At 41.2% G+C, this 21,311-nt stretch overlaps 1 protein-coding gene across 1 annotated transcript; it reads right to left on the bottom strand.

Moving 5' to 3' along the window:
* Window positions 1-1,597: 1,597 nt before the first annotated feature.
* On the bottom strand, window positions 1,598-21,002 carry MPHOSPH10 (M-phase phosphoprotein 10). The gene is made up of 11 exons (XM_028122839.2): window positions 20,881-21,002; window positions 18,593-19,265; window positions 17,895-18,049; window positions 17,237-17,408; window positions 14,643-14,784; window positions 13,190-13,257; window positions 11,007-11,144; window positions 9,027-9,137; window positions 3,547-3,654; window positions 2,233-2,463; window positions 1,598-1,838 (listed from the first exon to the last, which is right to left on the bottom strand). The coding sequence occupies exons 1-11, from the start codon at window positions 20,967-20,969 to the stop codon at window positions 1,689-1,691; spliced, it is 2,037 nt and encodes a 678-aa protein (XP_027978640.1). The 5' UTR covers window positions 20,970-21,002; the 3' UTR covers window positions 1,598-1,688.
* Window positions 21,003-21,311: the final 309 nt, after the last annotated feature.

Below are 21,311 nucleotides of genomic sequence, written 5' to 3'. Positions count from 1 at the left end.
TGTGGTCAAATACATATGAATGTAAAAGAATGAACACACCGCTCAGAACCATGATTTCCTCTTTACCTCCTTACATAGTCAAGCGAAGCAGATGAAGAGCACCACTGAATATTGCTTTGTGTTTTTAAAGATTTTATTTTTTTGAAGTAATCTCTACACCCAATGTAGGGCTCGAATTTAAAAACGCTGAGATCTAGAGTCCCATGCTCCACCAACTAAGCCAACCAGGCGCCCTGTTGTGTGTTTTTAGACAAAGGATGGTTTCTCCAACATTTCGTGATGCTTCTAATTTATAAAGAAGTAGTATGTAAATATTCCACCAGAATGAACACTTCTTAAGTGTAAGAATTATTGTTTTGTTCAGTTATATCCCTGGTACCTACAATACTGCCTGGCACAGAGTAGGTATATGAAAAAATACCATCTTTAGAAGGTATGAAATATTACATTAAAAAAGTGAATGAACAGATATGCCCCACCTAGAGGTGGTGGGGAAAAATGAAGATAAAAGGGATTCAAACTATGCAGACATCAAACTGCCCTTGGACAGGTAAAGTGAATCATCACTTCAGGATCAAACATTCTGATCCTGATGACTCATTATGAAGAAAAGACTCAAGGGAAAGAGAACTAAGCTCGCAGTTGAATGGGGACTGGCAAACTGAATTTAAAAAGAAAGCAGGAACTCGAGCCATATAATACTCACATCACTAAGGAAATGACACTTTCACTAAGGCTAGATGGAGACCCAGGGTTGCTCAAACTGTTCAGAAGACAAAGGCAAATAGTGAAGAGAACTCTCCTGAATAAAACTTCCAACAAATGACAATTCAGTACTGACTGGTACTCCATCTAGCCCCAGCCAGCCTGGTTCTACCCTGACGTGGCCAGCTTCTGTTTATTAGGAAGCAGAAATGCAGAAAGCACACGCCCACGAGCTCTTCCTTCCTGCTGACAGACCCCTGTAGATGAAAAACCAGAAGGGCTTTCCCTGCTGCTTTGAGAGAAGCTGCTCTGAGCTGTCTTAGGGCAATTCCATCAAAGCATAATATGAGTTCCTATCAGACAAAAGGCAATTTTCTCTAGAGGCAGAGGTGAGCACCTGGTAGTCATGGAAAGTTCACCACACTGCCAGTCTACCTTCCTTGCTGTGTTCACCTTCTATCAAGTCTAGGTCCTGCCTGCCCTCTATGCATCTGACCGTGGGCGGTACCCTAGAGCCTGCACGAAGCCTTCGTTCAGGTGGGTGGGAGATCACCTCCCAAGGGGAAGGACGGAAATCATGTGCAGTGTTTTGTGAAAGGCTGACAGGGCAGTGGGAGAAGAAAGTCAGGACTCCAAAGAGTGAGGACCCCTGCTGTAGACAGCTGCCTGTGATGGGGATGGCTGGCTCCTGGGCCCTGGTCAGCCTGCAGGCCAAATCCTGCCCATTGGCCAGTGCCCAAGCTGGCCTTCACCTGCCCCAGCAAGGACACAGTGTGGAAAGGGCCTTGGGAGCGAGGTCCAGCTTCACAGAGGAAGCAATTCAGGGCTTTCCAAAGACAGTTTAGAGTTTGTCTTTTCAAAATGAGGAATTCTCAAATATCTGCCATCTATGCAAGGAAAAGTTCTCAAAAAATTTATTATAAAGGAGAAAAATGACAGAATATAAGCTTACACATTAATATTTACATTATACTCAAAATATATTACAGCTTTAATTTATGAACAGAAATATCCTGTCTTTTCTTCTTTTTCTTTCCTGTTTTCTTTGCATCGCTGATTTGCATTTTTACTTGATCTTGTAATTTGGAAAAGAATGCTTGAGATGACTTTAAGGCTTTGTCTTTACCTTCATCCTGCAATTAAAAATATAACACACTTATGCTATAAAATCTGCTTATAAGTAAAACAAGCCAAATGATTTCAACAGCGTACAAAGTATAAAAATCCAGAAACTGAGAAGAAATTATGAAAAATCACACCAGTTAGCACAGAGTTATTCTATGCCTTCTGTGCTGCTGTGATGTTCTTGTAACATTAAGGGAGGAGGGAGTGGAAGGCAAGGGCTGCCAGGCCCCAGGTGCTGTGAGGGCCCAGAGTTCGGGCCGTCACCCCCGCCAGGCGCCAGCAGTCTCGCACCGGCAGGCGGGCGGTGTCAGCAGGCTCAGGCCGTGGAGCCGGGTGTGACCCACTGCTTGCCACCGCCTTCCCCACGAGGGCCCCCTGCAGTTTTCTTTCCTGCATCCTTACCTTTAGTAGCGAAGCTTTGCCTGTCTTGGTCAGCTGTTTCAACTTCTCAGAAGCCACTGCCTTCGTGTATTTCTCCGCTTGGTCTGGGTGGTTCTTTTCAAGCAGTTTTCTCCGCTTTTCCTTCTCTTTTAGTTTCATATGCTTCTGATATTTCTTTTTCCTCCGTTCTCGTTTCTTGTCTGTAGCTGTTTTTTCAGCAGCTGTTTTTACATCTCCGGCTTTGTTTTTTTCCTATTAAAGGTAACCACCAGCATACCAGTTAATCCAACTTAACACATCTCGGAAATGGGAGGAGTAGCAACTCCACAGAGCATGGCCAATGGGCTGTACCTACCGCCAAGAGTTGAGTAAGCAGTACCCATCTGCACCCCACAGAGCTTTGGGAGCTCAGCTCTTTAAGACCTGGAATGCATTCTTTGACAAAGCAGACTCTTACAGCAGCAGTTCAGCTCCCAAACTACATCGCAAAGGCAGCCTGGAGAGCTGGGTTATCCCGCTGACAGTCCCAGAAGCAAGCACCCTACAGCACTTAAGACTCCAGATGGGCTTTAGGGACAACTTCGGGGCTAAGCTGCTGAGGACAGCCACTGGCTGGCAGGAGGGGCTCCCAGAAATGGAAGGGAAACATCCAGGAGGATCAATGTCCTCTCTCTTCCCCCCAGCTGCCAGCTTATCCTGCCAGGGCCGTCACCTGCAGAGGTGGCAGAGGTCCTGAAGGGGTGGGTGTGGGTGCAGCAAAGTGCAGAGGGACAAAGAGCTGTGCTGCCAGGCCTGCCGGGAAGACGAGACCTGGCAGAAACCATTGTTCCTGTGTAATGCATGAGCTCCAATGTTCATGAGCCAGGGACTGCCTACATTTGGTTACATCCAACTTCTTCTAATAACCCAAATGTTCTATTCTAGACACTGATTCCATTGTTGATAAGCATCAAACGGATACAATAATGGGGGGGAAATGCTGATATTAAAGGATTGCTAGTCTATGAGCAACATAAACCGTTTATTTTAACCCAACATCACTGCTAGTATTCAAACTGGATTATAACAAGATATAGACATCAGATATTTACAAGAAGCTTTTATAATAATTCTGATACCTGTACCTCATAATATCAGATTATAGAAGACTGATGTTTGAATACTATGTAATACAATTAGTTTGACTACACTTAGAAACTGCTGATACATTACAATAAAAGCTACAAACTCCAGGATAATGACACTGAATAGAGATCTAGCTATAAACATAATATCTAATGTCTAATCTAAAATCTTATATATATATTGCTAAATGTTTCAACACTGGTTTCTTACCTTGACTTCCTCCGGGGCCAGGAGAGCTGCGTCACTCACGCTCACTGGGGCTACCTCCTCCATGGTTATGGCTGGCAGGTTTGACACAACTTTAATCTCTGGAACAGGCTAGAAAAGAGACAGTACATTTAAGAGGAAGTCAGAAATAGTCCTAATATAAAATATTTATATTGTGAAACTATTTTTCTTACTATCCTTAAAATTGACTTTACTATTATTTTTATGTAGTGGTTCATCACTTACATACAACACCCAGTGCTCATCACAACAAGTACCCTCCTTAATAGCCATCATCTATTTAGCCTACCCCCCATCCACCTCTCCTCCAGCAACCCTCAGTTTGCTCTCTATTGTTAAGGTGTGACCCTATTAATTTAAAGCATAATACATAAAATACTTTATGGAGGGGCACCTGGGTGGTTCAGTCGGTTAAAAGTCTGACTTGGTTTTGGCTCAGGTCATGATCTCATAAGTCATGAGATTAAGTGCCGTATACGGGCCCATGCTCCGTAGGGAGTCTGCTTGAAGATTCTCTCTCTGCCCCTCCCCCCACTCACTCACTCACATATAAATAAATCTTTTAAAAAAAGCTCTCCTAGGTTTAAAAAAAATAAAAGTTTATGGAGATTATTTAAAATGTGAGATGGTTGACGGCAAAAATATTAAGCTAACTGAAATGATGGCAGTGTTGGTGGGCATTCCTGCTTGAGGAATCCTGATATCTGAGTACTTGAGGGTCTTCTCTGTCTCACTGCTGCACCAAGACCTATTTCTACATGTTTGCAGGACATTTCTGCCATATCCAAACACCAGTTCTTTCGCCTACTACACTAAACTATTCCCATCTGCCACGGATGTGGACATTTTCCAACAATCCTATCTAATGTTAAATAAATTGATTTTTGTGAATATTATCCTGCCTTTGGTCATAGAAAAAAGGCCAGCTATAAGAAATATATAGAAAAAGATGCAAGGAAAAATGCTTATCAGAACAAGAGTCAAAAATAGGCTACCTGATAAACAAATTTTCTCATCTTCCAGCTACTGAAAACATAGCTTTACAAACAAATGTGAGATGATACAGAACTGCTTTGGAAAACTAAAACAGTATTGAAGTAAATCAAACCTATTAATTGTAAAAAGGAGAAATGTTATGCAATATTAACTGAAGAGCCTTTTTTTTTTTTTGGAAAGAAATGCCCAGGAAAGACAGAAATTAAAACAAGCTTCATGCTGATCATGGTAATAACAGGACACCAGTGATTATTACCTAACACTTACACTAATGCTCTTTGCATCTAATTCTTGCACATTTCTGAGGAGCACCAGGGGACAGGGACAGGGACTCTGTTGCTTGAGTGGAGTAAAAGATGGAAGTGTGCCCTGGAAAGAACACAGGACTGAGGAGAGAGGGGCTCTACTGCAGAGAGTGTCACTGATTCCTTCACACACCCCTTTTCCTTACCGCAGTCCTGGCCATATGACAATCAACTAGCAGATGTGTGCCCCAGAAAATTTCAGAGACAACAACAATAAGTCATTCACACAACAGGATCCTGGATTCTAACAGAAAAAAATGTCAGAGTCTGAAAGAAATAATTTCTTCCATTGCACCACTGTTTACTTATTTATTAGGAACATTGTATTGCATTCTACAATTTAAAGAGAAATACAGAGAAAATGGGAGATAGCCCAGAAAATAACAAGAACAACAAAAATGATGAATGGTCAACAGGGCTTAAGGGGATCATGAAATATGAAACTGAATATGAAAAAAAAGTTCAAATTAAGGGGAATCTGTACCAAAAATTCTGTATTTCTGAAGAGAAATAAGAAAGGCTTTCAAACTGGGTCATGTAGGCCCAAATACATTCCCTCCTTCTTCAATTCCCAAGGTTCCAAGGAAAGTCTGAGTACTTCCCCATGTCAGGCTCCGTGTTAAGTGTGATGGACACAGCAGGGAAACACCGGTGAACAAAACACGTTTGTGCTGGCTTGGAAACGAGTACAGGACGATCGGCAATTGACCAATGGCGATCATAGTGCTATGAGGGAGGAGGGAGACGGCATTCAACCTGACACCACAGAGATAGGAAGGAGCCAGCCATGGAAAGAAGGAAGTACAGCCTAACAAGCAGAGGAGAGAGCCCAGCAGGAAGATGTGAGGAAGGGGGGCATTCTGCCCCATTGAAGGCACTGGAAGAAGACCAGTGTGGCTGGGGGCAGAAAGCTGTGGAGACGAGAGGGGTGAGAGGGAACCAGATCACATGGGGCCTTGTAAGGCACAGGAAGGGATCATGTTCCTCACATCCGTAACTTTTTCACAGTAAGACCTGCTGGCCAAGAGGGGTTGAAAATTCCTCTCTTTTCTTCATCTATTACATAGCCCACACTAGGCGCTTTGGTATCTAAAGATGGCTTCTGCCACCAAAAACTTACTGTCATAAATTACACCTGATTAGCCAAAAACAAACAAACAAAAAAGCAGGTGATAAATGCTGATTGTCTGAAAAGACAAGATACTCACACATGACAAAACACCTAACCATCAAAGAATCAGAAGGATTTTGGTGATTACCTCTTCTGTATAGATGAAAAGTGAAGCAATTTGCCTAATTCACAAAGCTAGTTAGGGGCAGAATCAAATTCAGGTTTCTGACTTCTAGACTAGTCCCTGAAATTCATGATACCTCATTTCTAGAAAACACAAGGGACACAAAGGGGCAATAGGTGAACAAGTACCAAAAGGATGGCACAGCATATTTTATGGGTTCACAGAGGATAGTGAGAAGGAAAGGAAGCTCTAAAAAGTAAAGAAGCACTGAGCCAAGCGTGGGGGAGTCAGACAGACAAGATACTGGAGATCTGGGCCTGGTGCAGGGAACATGATGCAACGGGGAGAACACAGACCCACAGTTAGATCCAACCCTCCCAATGTTCTAATAAGCCTTGGTTTCCTCATCTGCAAAACAGAAAGACTACTATCTGCCTTAGTGTTTTGTGGATAAAGAGTTAATGGGCAGGGCCACTACCATCATCAATCCCAACTTTAGTCCTCCTCACAAGACCAACTAACTAGCAACTATCCATAGACGAGATAGCACTGGGAAAATCCCAGAGCTGGAGGGTAAGGCTGAAGCAACCCTCCCCCACCACAGAGACTGAGAAGGACTACATTAGAAGGGTAGGAGAGGCTACACTCTCACCATATCATCCCTCTCCCAGGCTGGCACAGTGCCCCATTGAGAGAGACCTGGCCTATGGTTTCTCCAGTGGGAAGAGAGGCCAAGGTGGCATTCCAGCTCCCCACGACTACAGGACACTTCCGGGCAGGCCCAATCATGTCTGTGTCATGGGGACGTGGGGCTTGACCACTGAGGATCAGACCGGGATGAAGAACAAGGGCAGGGCTTCTAGCAACCAGTGCTTGGATCTTCGCAGACTGTTGCTCCTTGTAGGAGTGCTCAAGTCGAGATCCCAGCCAGCAGCCTTGCCCATCTCTAGAGCCAAGCTGGTGCTCCTGTCTGGCTCAAAGAGATGTCTCCACCCCCAAGATCACTGCAGCATTACTTACAACAGCCAAGTCATGGAAACAATAAAAGTGCCCATCAACAAGATGAATGAATAGATAATATGGTGCATATATAAATACATGAGCAGGCACACGCAGTGGAATACCATTTAGCCATAAAAAGAAGGAAATCCTGCCATCTGTGATAACACTGATGGACCCTGAGGGCATTATGCTAAGTGAGATAAGTCAAACGGAGAAAGACAAATACTGTGTGATCTGGTTAGGCAGGAAACTAGGCACGGGACAGGAGGATGGACCTTAGATGTCCTGCCCGAGAGCCCCGCCCAGGGACCGCCGCATTCTACCCATCTAGCAGTAGTTTTAGGGTTGCAACATCCCAGCAGAGAAAGAGTTAAGTTTGTTGTGCTTACTGCACTTAATGCAGAAAGCAACATTTGTCTTTATTTGACCGATATCTCTAGAATAGAAATAATGTTGTGGTTGCCCACTCTTGCAGGCACTTAGAATACATCTTGGAAAGGACATGAATACTTGGCTAATCATTAATAATCCAGGCCTGTCACTGAAATGTTGCCACCCTAGGACCCTCCCGAAAGAAAAAAATGATATAAGCCCACACCCCAGAGTTTCTGGGGCCTTTGTCTCTCTTGACTGGCCCGCTCCTCCCTTGGCGTGTATTTTAATAAAACTCTGCTCTGCTTTAAAACAGCAGGGTGACTACAGTTAACAGTATTGTATACTTCAAAGTTGTTAAGAAAGTAGATCTTAAAAGCTCTCATCATAAAAAGAAAACTACAACTATGTGGGGTGATGGATATTAACTAAACTTTTTTTTTTTAAGATTTTATTTATTTGACAGAGAGAGAGACAGAGGGAACACAAGCAGGGGGAGTGGGAGAGGGAGCAGCAGGCTTCCCGCTGAGCAGGGAGCCCAATATGGGGCTTGATCCCAGGACCCCGGAATTGTGACCTGAGCCGAAGGCAGACACCCAACGACTGAGCCACCCAGGCGCCCCTAACTAAACTTACCGTGGTAATCATTCCCCAATATACACACCCAGGTATGCCATGCCTTTCAAAAGTTCACACTAGGCCACGTTGCTTTCAAAAAAAGACCTACATTAGTACCTGTTTTTACTAACTGACAGAAATCTGAAAAGAATTTTCACTTTTACAAAAAAAGTGAAAGCAAAAATAGCATTCAGCATCTGTTCTACAGCAAGTGGCCCTGCCCAGCTCCTTCCTCAGGAACTACACTTGGTATCTCAGCATCAAGCCACCATAGCTTTAAACAGTGTCTTCGAGCATCTGTGCTTTATCTTGATTTATTTGTGCATCCATTACGAGATTGGTCCTAAAGTATCAGAAAAGCCTAGAACAGGTTATTTTTGGGGGTCTGAAAAGCTAAAAAAAAAAAAATTCCATTTAATTAATGGTAATCGCTTTTTTGCTTTACCCCATTTAGGTTTGTGAAAGGTTTTATAGTAACATTTTGCTTTCTGGTGGTGGGGGAACCTATATTATCAAGCCACTGTTGTATATCTTAAACTTACACAGTGTTACATGTCAATTATATCTTAATAAAATTGGGGAAAAGGGGTTAACATACATAAAGAACTTAATATGGCAAATAACAGGTATTCAGAAAATACCAGGTACAGACATTACAAGTCTCCAGACCAACCACAGGATGAAAATACAACTGAAGGCTGAACAATAAGAAAAGTGTGAGAAATGAAGAGACCCCGTGGCTAAGACTTTAGGTCTGGCAAGGGCCCATTTGGAGATCAGGGTGGATCAGCAGAGGAAGCCAGAACTGTCTAGGAGTAAAAATTCCTACAGGTTTATATCCTAAAACCAAACAAAGAGCTAGCCTCACAGAAGCTCAAAGAGGAATTAAGGTCGTATCTGCTCTGTCTACACACAAAACTGTTAACACACTTACTGGTTTAGGGATGAAGTGAAAGTTTGAGAGGGCATCCAATTTTAAGAAGAGGGAATCCATCATTTTCTGAATTTCTTTGTGCTCTGGATTTTCTTCTTCTGCCGTTTTTTGCTTAGGAAATAAGTTCAACAACATCAGACTGAGCAGCTTAATACACATCACAGACAAAACACAAGGGTCAATAAGGGTATGCCCCCATTTCTCATCATCAAGGCTTTGGCTTCAAGACACATCACAAGGCAGAATCAAAGTTATCAATACCATGACAGTGCCTGCACCAGCCAAAGAAGCAATGTGGTGTGTATTTTAGGAGTGGCAGCAGCCCCTCCCTCTACGATTCAGAACTTACAATTTAATCCCCTTGGTATTTACTTCTGTCAAGAACTAAGCCACTCCCACCCAGACAGCTACCATTAAAAGAAAGGGGAGCTGGGTAACAAGGGTTGGATGTTAAGGAATTGGGAACTGTTGTGCACTGTTGGTGACGATGTAAATGGTGCAGTCACAATGGAAATAAATGAGGTATAGCTCCTCAGAAAGTTAAACAGGGAACTGCCATATGACCTGGCAATTCCATCCTTAGGTAAACACCCAAGAGAATTTAAAAAGAGGTTCTCAAACACATGTAAACATCTGTTCAGAGCAACACTATTCCCAACAGCCAAAAGGTAGAAACAACCCAATGCTCACAATCCCCTTTTCCCTTTGCCCATAATGTTCATTCTAAAAGGCTAAGACTGTTATTTGCTTTTTTATTAAGGCATAACAAAAACAAAACAAAACACACCAGAATGGGGAAGCAACTGGCTCTTTGCCTCCATGACCCTGATGCCAGAGATGCATCGGGGTCTGTCTCCAATGTCTGTCATCAGAGCCCACCTTCAGCCACATCTAAGCACTTGCCAGTGCTTCTTTATTTTAACTTAACTCATTTTTTTATCCTGAACATGTTGTTTGCCTTATACCCAGCTAGTAATGGCTGTGAAATCATACACATACAACTAGAAGTTCATTCATGTGCTGTGTACCATCAGCTTGCTTACTACCTCCAGGATGGATACAAAACTTCAGAAAATACTCATCATCATCCCCAGAGGAACTCCTAATGGAATGGCTCTAGAATTAGCCTAAATTAAGTCCATACTCAAAAACTTGTGAATTCTGAGACATAAATAAAACTAATATTTACAGAGCTGGTACAGCTGTCGTGTTACATATTTAATTTTTAACTCTCATCGTTACAAAATGCTTTCTGTATTTACTGAACCCTCTCAAAGTAGCCAGGCAATGTTCAATGACATGTTCCTTCAACTACCACTTTGGGTTGCAAAGCAGCCAGGAAGAACTAATTCAAATCTTTCCAGATCTTCAACTTAACAGTGGCATCGAGGGCACTGATGGCTACTGCTGCTAAAGTGACATTAATTAATCAAATCTGGCAGGAATCTTAAATGGCTTTTGCAAATAAAAACGCCATCTCATCCCCAAGCACATACTGACCACATTCTCAATAAATCAAGTGTAAAGGAATAATTCAATTACTATACTGGTAATATAGTATGACTGGAAATACGACTTTGTCCTATTTTAACCAGGGTGAAAAGAAACAAGAATCAAAAACCAAATAACCCACCAGACCAAAAATCTGAATGAATTTCACAGGTAACTTCTAAAGTATTAATGAGAACTGATTTTAAAATTGTAGGACTACTATAATAATTGCTGGAAAGTTAGTAATTAGCTGTGGAACAATTAGGTGACCAATGAATAATTGCAAAATAAGCTCTCCTACCCCCTCAAATTCAGTGGCAATATTATAACCCCTCTATCCCTAACATACTCTGTCTCACATTTAAATGAGGTGAACCAAGGGCTCAAGATTTATTTCATGATTTTCAGCCATCAGGGTGGAATCAGTAGAACTGATTCTCTACTTCTCTTTTTTTAATAATGATGGCTTTGCCTTCTGGGCTTCCTTACCTGGTTGAGTTTGATGTACTCCTGCTCATAAATTTCAGCAAGGCTCAATTTGCTCTTCTCATGGTCTAACGTTAAACGTTTTTTATATTCATATGCATCCTCTTTCGGTCTTTCTTTACGTACTACATCATCCCAAGCCTGCAATGAAAACGTTGGAAGGCACATAAATTAACAGAATCTATCATTTCATTCTAGGCTCACATAAGACTCTTCCCCTGGAATATTTATGGTCAATCCAGAGTAAGCAAATTATAGCAAGAAGTAATTAATTTCAACCTGCAAAATGACTATTCAAGTCACAAAAAAATAAGTATTAATGAAAAGCAAAGAGGGCATTACTTAAGTTTCCTTTTTGTTTTTAAGTGCATCTTTCTCCTCGTTACCAACTTTAATTCCCCATTTCCCCATCATGGTTTGTTTAAAAGTCAATACTTTTTGTCTGTCTTGTTGCATTCAAATTTAAGGATAGTCCACATATAGTATCTACCCTTCAAACTCTTCCTATTTGGAGCAAACATTATACACGTTTTAAAGCCATCCCTTATTGTACATGTCACACACCCTGTTTTATTCTAAGTTCACAAAATAAGATCAATTCTTTCTTTTCCCATGTGATTGATATTTATTGAACACCTGTGTAGCAGAGTGTGTAGACGCCCTGCTTCATATCTCCGGCCCATCTCTGAGTTCACCTGTAGCTGCAGTGAAACCATGTCTGTACATGCTGACAGCTTCCCATAGCAAGCTGGGACTCTGCTTATCCTGTGGGTTTTCTGGAATGCCAGAGGATCTTGTCTGCCTGCGCTCAAGACAGCTCTGAGGTGTCTAGCACTTAACACCTCCAGAGGCAGCTCCTGACCAGTTAAGGACTGAGTTTAGTGGATAAATATTCCAGCAGATCCATTCCCAGTGGGGTAAATCTGAGACAAATTCTACATAGATCCTCAGGGGTCCCCAGCAGGTTTCATTCCCAGTTGCCCATTGTGATGGTTAATTTCATGTGTCAATTTGACTGGGTGAAGGGATGCCTAGATGGTAAAACGTTGTATCTGAGTATGTCTGTGTGGGTGTCTCTGGAAGAGATCAGTATCTGAACTAGTAGACTGAGTAAAGAAGATGCCTTCACTAATGCAGGTGGACATCATCCAATCTACCGAGGGCCCAAACAGAACAAAAAGTGGGAGGGAGGGTGAATCTGCTCTCTGCTTGAGCCGGGACATCCATCTTCTCCAGTCCCTGGACATCAGTGCTTCTAGTTTTCAGACCTTTGGACTCGGATTGGAACTTCAGCACCAGCTCCCCTGGTCCTCAGGTCTCGGGATGCAGCATTCCTAGTTTTCTGCTTGTGGATGGCAAACCATGGGATTTCTCAACCTCCATCATCACATGCGTCCTTTCCTTCCTCATTTGGGGTTATTGAAACACTTTTCAGTATTCGATTTTAATGTATCAATTGTGTTTTTGATTATCTTCCTATACTTTTTAAGTGGGTGCTCTAGGAATCTAAGATCAATTCTTAAACAAAAACTTTGCTAGGTTTGTTTTTTTTTTAAGATTTTATTTATTCATTTGACAGAGAGAGAGCACAAGCAGGGGGAGCAGCAGGCAGAGGGAGAAGCAGATTCCCCGCAGAGCAGGGAGCTCGATGCCGGGCTTAATCCCAGGACCCTGGGATCATGACCTGAGCCGAAGGCAGACGCTTAACCCACTGAGCCACCCAGGTGCCCTTTTGCTAGGTTTTTAACATTTGAAAAAAAAATAAACCCTTTATTTGTCCCAACAGATACTGTGCCTAGATGAAAGGCCCCAAGTATGACCACATCAGGTCAGAACCAGTCACCATACCTATCACCCTCCACCAGCTTCACCAGGCACCACCAGAAAGGTGAACAAGGGGCAAGGAAGACTGGCAGCGGCTCTGGCTGTCCCCATCTCCTCACGAACAACTGCCCATCTTTCCAGAGCACTAGTGAAAGGCAGTGTCTCACACAACAAAAGCAACAACAAAAGATGAGGATAGTGTATACTTAGTATAGACTTCAGGGTAGATTTAGGGCTTTAAATGAAGAATTGATAAACAAAATTTCTATGAAAACAAAGAAGAGTGATGGTCCCAAAATAGTCTCATCCTATTTCTAAAAATTTCAGTGAATTTTAAATTGTTAAGTTTCATTCTTACTGACCTGATCTCTTATCCTCTGCTTAATGATATCTTCCAGTTGAAGGGTGGTTTCCTCTGTGATCACAGGTGCTAAAGGAAATATAACATGTACTCATTAGGTAGACAGAAACTAGACCAGTGGTTCTCAAAGGGTGGTTCTTGAACCAACAGCATCAACACCTAGGAACTTGTTAGAAATGTGAATTCTTGGGCTCTATCCCACACCTACTGAATCAGAAAGTTGGGGGTGGGAGTGGAGAAGGGCCACCCTCTCTGTGTTTAAGTAGCTCTTCTGATGCTCCCTCCAGTTTGAGAACCACAAAACTAGAGAGTATCTGGTAATAAGCACTAATACTTTTAGTCCATGCACCTGGGGACTCTCCTCAACTTTTTTATTCTCTCTAGAACTGGATAAAATGGAAATTCATTTTGACTTCATAAGTACAAGAAAGAATTTGATGAGATGACCAGGGTTTCTGGTTAGAGTACACAATTTGATCGGCAGACAATGACAGTAGGCAATGCACACAGATCACTAGCAGAAATCATTATAAATTACATATTAGGTACCCTGTAGGCACTAACTAGCATATTAGCAATTCCTGGGTGAATTAATAGTACTGTGGCTATGTAAGAGAACGTCCTATTTCTTAGAAGATACATGTGAAAGTACTTCGGAGCGAAGAATCATGATATTGATAAGTTACTTTCAAGTGACTCGGGAAAAAAGTACACACTCTCGATCACTTACATACCCAAGGAAGGGAAAGCAAATATATAAAATGTTAACCGGTGAATTCCGGTGAACAGCATCTGTATGTCTGCTGTACTGTTTTTTCAACTTTTCTGTATGTTTACAAGTTTTTTTAATTTTTTTTAATTAATTTTATTATGTTAGTCACCATACAATACATCATTAGTTTTTGATGTAGTGATCCATGATTCATTGTTTTCGTATAACACCCAGTGCTCCATGCAGAATGTGCCCTCCTTAATACCCATCACCGGGCTAACCCATCCTCCCACCCCCCTCCCCTCTAGAACCCTCAGTTTGTTTCTCAGAGTCCATAGCCTCTCATGGTTCGTCTCCCCCTCCGATTCCCCTTCATTTTTTTCCTTCCTACTATCTTTGTTTTTTGGTTTTTTTTTTTTTAACATATAATGTATTATTTGTTTCAGACGTACAGGTCTGTGATTCATCAGTCTTACACAATTCACAGCGCTCACCACAGCACATACCTTCCCCAATGTCCATCACCCAGCCACCCCATCCCTCCCACCCCCCACCACTCCAGCAATGCTCAGTTTGTTTCCTGAGATTAAGAATTCCTCATAGCAGGGAGATCATATGATACTACAAGTTTTTAAAATGAAAAGTTGGAGGGAAATAAATAAAACTTCTTCTCTTTCTATGAAATAGAACCGTAAAAAAGCGCGGAAACACACGCTTGCAGGAGCCCAGTGGGCTCACGTACCCATGCGGACTGCGTGGTCAAAGTGCAGAGTCTCCTCTAGGAGGCTGTTCTCTGGGCGCTTTTGAGCTGTCACTTCCCCTTGAAGCTGCCAAGGTTTTTTTTCCAACAACTCTTTTTCTAAAAATGAAATTTTTTCATTCATCTAAGAGAAAAAGTTATTACACATTTAGGAAACAAAATCAGAATTATAGCTAAATAAAAGCAACAAACAATTTTTTTTTTTTTTTGACATAGGGAGAGACAGTGAGAGAGGGAACACAAGCAGGGGGAGTGGGAGAGGGAGAAGCAGGCTTCCCACCGAGCAGAGAGCCCGATGCAGGGCTTGATCCCAGGACCCTGGGATCATGACCTGAGCCAGAGACAGACACTTTTAGCGACGAGCCGCCCAAGCACCCCTCAACTAACATCTTTAAAAGCACAAAAACAAGAAACGCATTTTTCCTCAATACGCTTGTTTTGTTCTTGCCACCGTTTTACTACTAGCCAACAGTGACCTCCTATTCCTGATACCTGAGGTGGCGTGACGAGCTGCAGATGACCCTCCTCTTTCCCTCCCTGATTTGAAATGCCACGTTTATAATATACTGAATTCCCCCAGAAGAATTTGGGTAGATTTCTGGCCTCTATTCTAGTCTAATGGTCTATCTATTCACAAGCCACTATCAATTTTAATTTAATATTAGAGCATTACAAGATTAATTTATTAGAACATCAGTAACTGAAGAAGCCTCTTTTGACCCCACTCCCAAATCCAAATTATCTCTAACTACTAAAAGACATCTATAATGACTTTATAGTGTTCAGAATGCCAGTCTTCTCAGTCACTTTACTGAGTTCTCGTATTTTTCCTAATAGCTTTCATTCATCTGCTTAGGTTTTTCCAGTATCTTTTGCAAATATTAATGTTCACTTTAGTTTTTCTTACCTCTTATCTTTCTCTTTTGTAGTTGCACTAATACTTCTACAAGGATGTTAAAAAACAGTGGTAACGGTAATTGTGGACATTCTTATTCTTCCTTTTAAAGGGGTATTTCTAGAATTTCACCACTGAGCATGACAGCACTTTCTGGCTAGATGGGTTTGTATAAAAGTGAAAATTAGGAATGAATACTAAATTTCATCAAATGTCTTTTTGACATATAAGAACCATATGGTTTTCTCCTTATTCTGTTATTCTGTTAAAACCAAGAATTATATTAATAGATTTTCTAATCCTGAGTCAAGAAAATGAGGCCCATTTGTTTGTGGTGTTGTTAGTCTTTCACTGTGTTATTTTGGATATTTACATCACTATTCATAAATGAACCTGTGTGTGAGTGTTTTAATGTCAGGTTTGGGTATCATGTTGTAATAGCTTCACAAGAAAAAAAGTTTAGAAGCTTTACTCTTTATATGTGGGAACTGATCAAACAACATTCAATTATGTATTTCTTGAAAGTCTGATATAATTCTCCAGTAAAACTAAACCTGCTTTTCTTTTTTTTGAGAAGACACAGGGAGGTTAGGACACTAACTCAATGCAATTTCATATTTTCTTTCCCAATGCTGCCCGCCCCCTCCTTTAAATCTTCTCTCTCTTCTGGGAACAATCTGACAATCATGGACTTAACTCATTCTCTTTTTCTAATAATTCTTTTGATATCCTTGATATATTTGATTATTTGCCTAGTCTCATTTCGAATTGTGTGATATAATTTTAATGTGTTTAAATGGCAAAGACAAATAATTGGAGCCAGGCTATATCTATTTTTTGCAAATGGCACTTCATTTGTCTGAAATCATTTCATAAGGAAATAATTTTTATCAACTTTGGAATGTTTCAGATGGAATTAACATTCAGACTATGTGAAGCCATCTACAAATTATCTCAAAGAAGCAGTATCCTTATGAGCAGTTGAAACAGCTACAAAGAGAGGTTCACAGGATAGCTAATAAAAAAAAAAAAAAGCCATTAGTATAAAGAAACCAGGGACAGAGAGAAAAAACACATTTTTACACAAATCGAAAGCCACATGTTGGGAAATACAGCATTTTTGCAAATTAGCTACCATCCACATGGGGATTTTTATAGAGTGTCTGGTAGAGAGTAGCACCAAGATTTTTGTTTTTTATTTCTTTTTAAAGATGTTATTTATTTATTTGAGCGAGCGAGAAAGAGAGGGAGCACGTGGGGGGGGAGGGTCAGAGGGAGAAGCAGACTCCCCACTGAGCAGGGAGCCCGATGCAGGACTCAATCCCAGGACTCCAGGATCATGACCTGAGCTGAAGGCAGTCGCTTAACCAACTGAGCCACCCAGGCGCCCAGATTTTTGTTTTTAAGCATCTGCCTTCAGCTCAGGTCATGATCCCCCCATCCTGGGATCAAGCCCCGCCATCGGGCTCTGTGCTCAGCAGGAAGCCTGCTTCTCCCTCTCCCTCTGCCTGCCTGTCTGCCTACTTGTGATCTGTCAAATAAGTAAATAAATATTTTTAAAAATAAATAAATAAATAAAGGATAAGTAAGCATTCCACCAAGAACAAGAGTAGATTAGTTATCTGTGAGTTGCACAGTTCTGGTAAACATATAAAAAATTCCTTTAATTCCCAATTCTTACCTTTTCCTGTCTTTTTTCAAAAGAGGATTTAACTTCATCAGAATCTTTCTGTACATTTAAGATATTTGTATCCTCACTTTCCTCATCATCTGGCAAAGCAAAGGTCACTCTTTTCGAGGTTTCTTTATGTTGTTTACTGTCTTCACTCTCTTCAAGGTCATTATCTTCATCACTATAGTACCAAAACACTTATGAAAGGATAATACACTATTTTTCATTAGGAAAACAAAACCAATTCTCTAGAAAAGATATTCTGTATACCTCATGCAAATAGAATTCCAAAGTCATTCAGTTATTAAGGAACAGAAGGTATTATTATTCAGGTGAAACAGAACAAAAAGTGTGCAATATATAAAAAAGAAATTACCCCTCAATCTATAATACAAATGTATCTCACAATAATAATAGTAAAGGTATTTTTATTGGAACAAAAAGCAAACAAAAGCTCCTTGTAATAAAGGTTTGATTGCCACTGCCAGTGATATTTATCTTCATCGGATCATCTTTAAAGCCCCTTTAAACTCAAGAGACTTTCTTCTGGCTACCTTGTGACTATCTGATCTTAGAGAATATAACTTCTTAGGACAAACATATTTGACAATTATGAGTACACACATATAATTGGATGGTTCTAGCTTACAGGATTCAAAATACTCACGTTTCAGAAATGCTCCCTTCTCCTTCTTCGTCAGCAATTTCTTCCTCATCTTCATTTGAACCCAGTTCATCGTCATGAACACTTGCTAGTTCTTCATCACTTTCAACTGGATCAAAAAAGTCTTTGTATTTCAAGTTTCTGGAACTTTTACCTGACTAAAGTAAAAAGACTTTTCAAACTTTCAATTAAGAACAGAAGAACACATTAAATCATGCGTATATGTGTATGCGTATTACATAGGGGGAACTGGTAACTGACAACACTACCATAAAACTGTAAGAACTACTAGACTTTAACAAACTGGAAGGAAGCATAGATTCATTTATAACTGGTAAGACAGAGCACAATATTCCTAACTCTAAAGCTTCTAACTATAATTATTTCCAAAATATCCCTGCCTAAAGTATACAAATGCCTTCCTCTATTATTATTTTTAGCATTTGGTGAGAATATGTTTGAGGGAAATTCTGAATACCTCTAACATGTGTGATTATGGTTCTTATACTACAAAACAAATATTCTGTGATAAGGAAATGATGGCTTTGGTTTAATTTTTCTAGTCCATTGTTTTCAACTGATCTTATATTTCATTTACACCCTGGTGAGTTTTGAGGTATTTTAAACCTCTTCTCAAGAAATAGAAAAAAATCTAATTTAAGGAGGTAGAAAGTCCTCTCTCTCTTCTCCCAAAACTTTACCTTAGGTTTTTGACTTCTAAGCAGTTCTCCCTCATCTTCATCAGAATCAACGTCTTCAAAAAAATCAATGTCTTCCTCTTCCTCATCATCTTTTTGTTCTTCTTCCTTTTCCATGTTTTCTAAAAAGGTCTCCATTTCAGACAGTTTGAAAAATTTATCATCTACTATGGACTTCTCTCTTGGTTTCCTAGGCACTTTGTCTTGCACCTTGCTCTGTTGCTCCAATTTGCTGATATCAAAATCAAGATCAGAATCCTCATCACTGAAAACTGGACTTTTCCTCAGATCAACTTTGCTCAAGTTTTTAGCTCTCTCATCCACTTTAGCATCATCACCACTCAGGTCAGCCACTTCCTCCTCCTCATCTTGTTTGAGGGCCTCCTGGCCATCAGACTCCACCTCTGAGCCTTCCTCTTCACACTCCTGCTCTTCATTCTCTGGAAGAAGACTAATGTCTTTGTCTTTAATGGTTTTACTAACTGCATTCTGGAAGTACTGTAAAACTGGTTCATTTTGCAATTCTAGTTGTTGCCAAATCTGCTCATCATCAAAATTGTCTATCACCAGTTTTTTTAACGGACTTCCGTGGATCCTGTCATTCTCTAATATTTTATTAAAATCATAAAGTACTTTTGTTAACGAAGTGAAGTTTGATGCCAATTCATCTTGAATCCTATTAAGGGAGCACAGGGAGGAAGTTTAAAGAGATTTATAATTAAAGGCAATAATTTCACAGCACTGTGAATTAAAAGGAAAAAGAAGCCCAACTCTTGTGCAAAATCAAACTTGAATGAAATATCAATTTTAAGTACAGATTCTGGCCCCTAAGAGTGTGTTATCTTGCTAAGGAGCCACACTAATATATAACTAAGTCTATGATCTGCTATATGGATTTTAGGCAGGGAACTATTACACACCTCTTTGCTTAAAGATATATAGTGAATCTTAGCCTTAAATGCTCAACTCTGCTATATTATACGCCACTCCGTTCAGTCAGCCAATTGTTAACACTTGCTTTGGCAAGAGTGCTTAGAGAATACGTCTGAAGATGTGACATCTGAAATGAGACCTGTATATAAGGAGACAGTCTTACAAAGACCTGGAAACATATATTTCAAGCAGAAAAAACAGTGAGAACAAATTTCCTAAGATAGAAATGAACTTGGTGAGTTTGAGGAACAGAAATGCCAGCATGGCTGGAGTGTGGTGAAGGAGGCAGAAGGCCAGGGAGGTAGATGGGAGCTGTATCATGCAGGGCTCAGAGGTAAGAGTTCACTATTTTAAATGTAAAGAGAAGCCATCAGATGATTTTAAGCAAAGGAGGAAAATGATGTCATTTACACTTTGGAAAGATGGGCAACTGAGGGAAAGGAACGAAAGTACAGTAATTAGGTTGACACAGCCATCCAGGCAAAGGACAATAAACAACTGTGCAGGGGTTAGAGCAGCAGATACTGTGACAAGCAGTCAAATTTAGAATATAGTTTGAAGATATAACCGAAAAAATTTGCTGATGAATTAAGAGGTAGAAATGAGAAAAAGGAAGATATCAAGGAAGCAGCTTAGTTATATGTCTGAACGACTGAAAAAAACAGAGGTGCCAGTTACTGAGATAGGGAAGGCAGGTGCACGTGGAAAAGATTTTAGGGAGGGCAGAGTATAAAAGAGTAAAACAGAAACAACAGGTCATTTTGGACATAAGAAATTTGAGATGTTGAGAGCGTATATAGCTGTAGCTGCTGTGCGCCTGAAGCTCAAGGGAAAGGTCGGGTGTGAAACAAATCTGAGAGCCACCCTTTCATAGGTCATACTTTTAAGTCCTTCAACAAAATACAAAGAGCTTGTGTTGGGAAAAGAGATTAAAGTCCTAATTCTCAAGAAGCTCATCGTGGGGGCTGCAACAAACAACAAATTTAATACTTTCAATAAAGTATGATAAATAAGTAAGCACTGGGTGGTTTGGGAGCATGTTGGAGAAAAGAGCAACCAACCTAGTGCACGCGCACCTGTGTGTGAAGAGTAGTGGGGTGCGTAAGACTCAATGGAAGGCTCTGGGCCTTCCTAATTGAGCTTAGTTTGGTTACTACACGACTGGGAGATCGCACTGTACAGCATTTAACAATTTAAATTTTTTTGATAGGCTAGCGGAGCGTAACTATCTGAAATCTAGGGGAAACAGATGTACGCTTCCCTTTACCTTCCCCCTACTCCAGAATTTGCTGGGGACCAGCAGTCCGCACCCACGTGAGACCTGGGCCGCACCCCGAGCCCGGGTTCCGTTCACTTACGTGAGAAAGCACTCTGGATGGCCAGTGGCTTTATCAACCTCCTTCAGACACCGCTCCAAGGTCCGTCGACGCCAGACCCGCGGAGCCATTGCTGTCTACAACTCGGGACACAGCGCCGCATGCACAGGAAAGGGCCGCCCGGAAACCGCGCCACAAAGACGCGCCTCGCGCAAGCTGGACCCTGGAGACAAAGGTTCCGCGGCGTACAGGTTCCGGACCCACCCCCTGCTAGGGCCAATGGCAGCGCAAGAACTTTCACTGGGCCGTTGGTCAGTTCTAGCGCCTTTCTCTAAACTTTCTGTTTTGTATTCCTGAGGGGCCCACAGGGGTGACGCGTCTTTCGTTTAAGTTTGTGCTTTAGATGCACTGGGTGGTTTCAATACGTAAAATAAGAACAAGCCCACCCGCGGCACCATAGGAACGCAGCAACG

The sequence above is a fragment of the Eumetopias jubatus genome, unplaced genomic scaffold (genome assembly GCF_037043125.1).
Source record: "Eumetopias jubatus isolate StellerSeaLion01/CBP00866 unplaced genomic scaffold, mEumJub1_p1.0 scaffold_7, whole genome shotgun sequence".
Classification (NCBI taxonomy): Eukaryota; Metazoa; Chordata; class Mammalia; order Carnivora; family Otariidae; genus Eumetopias; species Eumetopias jubatus.
This window is presented reverse-complemented; position numbering and strand designations above follow the sequence as displayed.

What these genes read in the sequence shown, in the direction of transcription:
- MPHOSPH10 (XM_028122839.2), bottom strand. Translation starts at nt 20,969, where the DNA reads ATGGCTCCGCGGGTCTGGCGTCGACGGACCTTGGAGCGGTGTCTGAAG. An exon ending in AGTACATCAAACTCAACCAG is followed by an intron (nt 9,138 to 11,006) that starts GTAAGGAAGCCC and finishes TTATTTCCTAAG; the next exon opens with CAAAAAACGGCAGAAGAAGA. An exon ending in TGGCCCCGGAGGAAGTCAAG is followed by an intron (nt 2,464 to 3,546) that starts GTAAGAAACCAG and finishes TACCTTTAATAG; the next exon opens with GAAAAAAACAAAGCCGGAGA.